Here is a 2591-nt window from a genome sequence, read left to right as displayed (position 1 = left end):
TATATATATATATGGATTTCTTTATATATATATATATATATATATATATATATATATAAAATTAAGCTTTGCTGAAGAGTACAATACCAACAACAATGTTTTTATCTTAAGACACCAGATGTAGCTAGCATGGGTTGTCTTAAAGAAGGATAATACATAATTGTGTGCAGGGGTTGGGTGAGAAAAAAAAGTTACACATCTACTTACTCAATGTAATAGGTTCCATAGTGGCTATCTTCAACTTTCTCCCAACCAAAGGGTAATTCTGGAATAAACAGAAATTAGAAATTGTACAAATCAAGAGAGATAAGCAGAAAGAGGATGAGAGAAACAGAATGAAAAACAGACAATGAGAGAAAAGAGACACAAAAAGAAACAGCAAAAAAGGAAATAAGCTGTAAAAAATAAAAGAAAAAGGAGGGATTATAGAAAGAAAAAGAAGTTATAATATCCTTTAGACGATTTTAATACTACATAGTTTTATCATAAAAGAAATACTTGAGATGCTTTTGTGTTGAATTAGAAAATAAAGTCAGTACATGAACATTATATATTTCGCAATTATTTTGCTTCAGGTGGAGTAAGATAATTAAATGTGACCTCTAAATTTGAATAAACTCTGCTGTGATCAGTGAAATCAATTCTAGAAGGCATCATTGTTCGTGATAAACCAATAGATAAACTGTCATGCGATGTGGTGGTGTGTATGCTGTACTGTAGTATGATGTGGTGTGGTGCAGTGTCATGTGATGTAGTAATGGTCCTAATCAGTGAGATCAGGACTGGAGGTAGGCCTCATGGATGCTCAAAACTTCGTTTTCATGATCATATCAAGCAGTCTCTCATTTTATGCTGTGTCCCTCCCAATTGGTTGGAGGCTTTGGCAGTTAACTGGAAAGGCATGGAAGTCCCTGTGTAACAATGGAGTAGAGCGGTTTGAATTCGAATGCAGGAGACAGCATAAAAAAGAGGAGCGGTGTCATCATCAACTCCTGGTGGCTGTTGTCCCGAGTTGCTCTCAATGGTCCAAAAAGTTCCCAGCAAATGGAGAGCTTATCAGAACTTGTCAACATATATCACAATAACACACACACACACACACACATATAGATGAGTATCAGTTAGTAAACCAAGTGAGTCTGATTTCAGTTTCCATAACAAATGTAGAATTGTCGGTAGATTAAGGGAGATTAGTTCAAATGTAGGTCAGTTTGGTAAAGGGAACTTTACTGTCTACATCTGCTGAAGTGACCACATCTTTGTAGATATTGGTTTATAAACAGAAAGATGCTTACTAAGCAGTGTCTTTAAACAAGGATATCTATCTGAATATATATATATATATATATATATATATATATATACACACACTCACACATATATATATATATATAAAGAATAGACTTGCCTTGAAAACATTAAATAAAGTGTCATAAGTTATAAGCATGTCTGTCACTCAGTCAATATTAATCAAAGATAAATTCCAAACATAAATACAACAAATTTTGATTGACAGTTCCACAACAAAAATTAATAAATGAAAAGAAAAGCCAAAGTGTTCGTATTTGACTACATAAGCTCAGGCATGGCTGTGTGGCTAAGACATTCACCTAGTAACCACAAGGTTGTGGGTTCACTCCCACAGTGCAGCACCTTGGAAAGGTGTCTTCTGTTGTAACTTCAGGCTAAGCAATGCATTGTGAGAGAATTTGGGAGATGGAAACTATATGTAGAAGCCTATCATAAACGTACAGGTATGTATGTATGCGTGTGTGTTTGTTTCCTTCCCCCCACTCGACAACAGGTGTTAGTTTGTTTACATCCCCATAACTGAACAGTTCAGTTTCAGAGACCAATAGCATCAGTACCAAAATTAAAATATAAGTACTAGGGTCGGTTTGTTTGACTAAGCTCTTCAAAGCAGTGCTCCAGTATGGTCACTGTCCAATGAATGAAACAAGTAAAAGATAAAAGATAGGGTCAAAAGGAAGGGCCGGTGCCAAAGTCCTTTGCTGGCACACAGAGACCAAAGAATTCAATATGGCTGATGTTCCTCTTGGACAACTGCAAGAAAAAATGGTCAGGGGAGATATTTTAGAAGGTCAACAGATGGGGGTAAAAGGACTGGATGAAGTAGTTAGCACAGAACCTGTGAGGATGATACAATAAGGTGATGAGAAGATGAAAGACAATGCAGTGATGAGAATCTGAATGAGCGTGAATGAGATCAGCCAGTATCAAAAAGAGCAGAGGCCATTATAGTAGTGGTACAAAAAGACAGAAGGAGGAGACACAGCAAATTTGTGGGATAGAAGTTTGGGTAAGTAGGGTAAGAGTTATAAAACCCTGATTTATGAATTCAATTCTTGAACAAAAATATTCTTTTAGCTATATTGGCCATCACCAGCACTTATTTCAGTCTGGTACTTATCTCAGTTATCTGTATCTACTAGATCACAACACACTCACACACACACACACACACACATTAATATATCTGTATCTACATACACACACACACATAAATCTATCTATCTATCTATACACACACACACACACTTATTTATATATATATATATATATATATATAT

General features: G+C 35.4%; 1 protein-coding gene across 2 annotated transcripts in view; it reads right to left on the bottom strand.

Annotated features, from left to right (window-relative positions):
* LOC106872181 (membrane-associated guanylate kinase, WW and PDZ domain-containing protein 1) overlaps positions 1–2591 on the bottom strand; it is a 709375-nt gene that overhangs the window by 85187 nt on the left and 621597 nt on the right. For both annotated transcript variants that reach the window (XM_052966880.1, XM_052966879.1), the window contains exon 11: positions 208–265. In XM_052966880.1, the coding sequence (XP_052822840.1) occupies positions 208–265 (58 nt within the window). The remainder of the gene's footprint in view (positions 1–207; positions 266–2591) is intronic.

The sequence above is a fragment of the Octopus bimaculoides genome, chromosome 4 (assembly GCF_001194135.2).
Source record: "Octopus bimaculoides isolate UCB-OBI-ISO-001 chromosome 4, ASM119413v2, whole genome shotgun sequence".
In the NCBI taxonomy this organism is placed as follows: Eukaryota; Metazoa; Mollusca; class Cephalopoda; order Octopoda; family Octopodidae; genus Octopus; species Octopus bimaculoides.
Note: the sequence above shows the minus strand (reverse complement) of the source record. Positions and strands in the feature narration are given on the sequence as shown.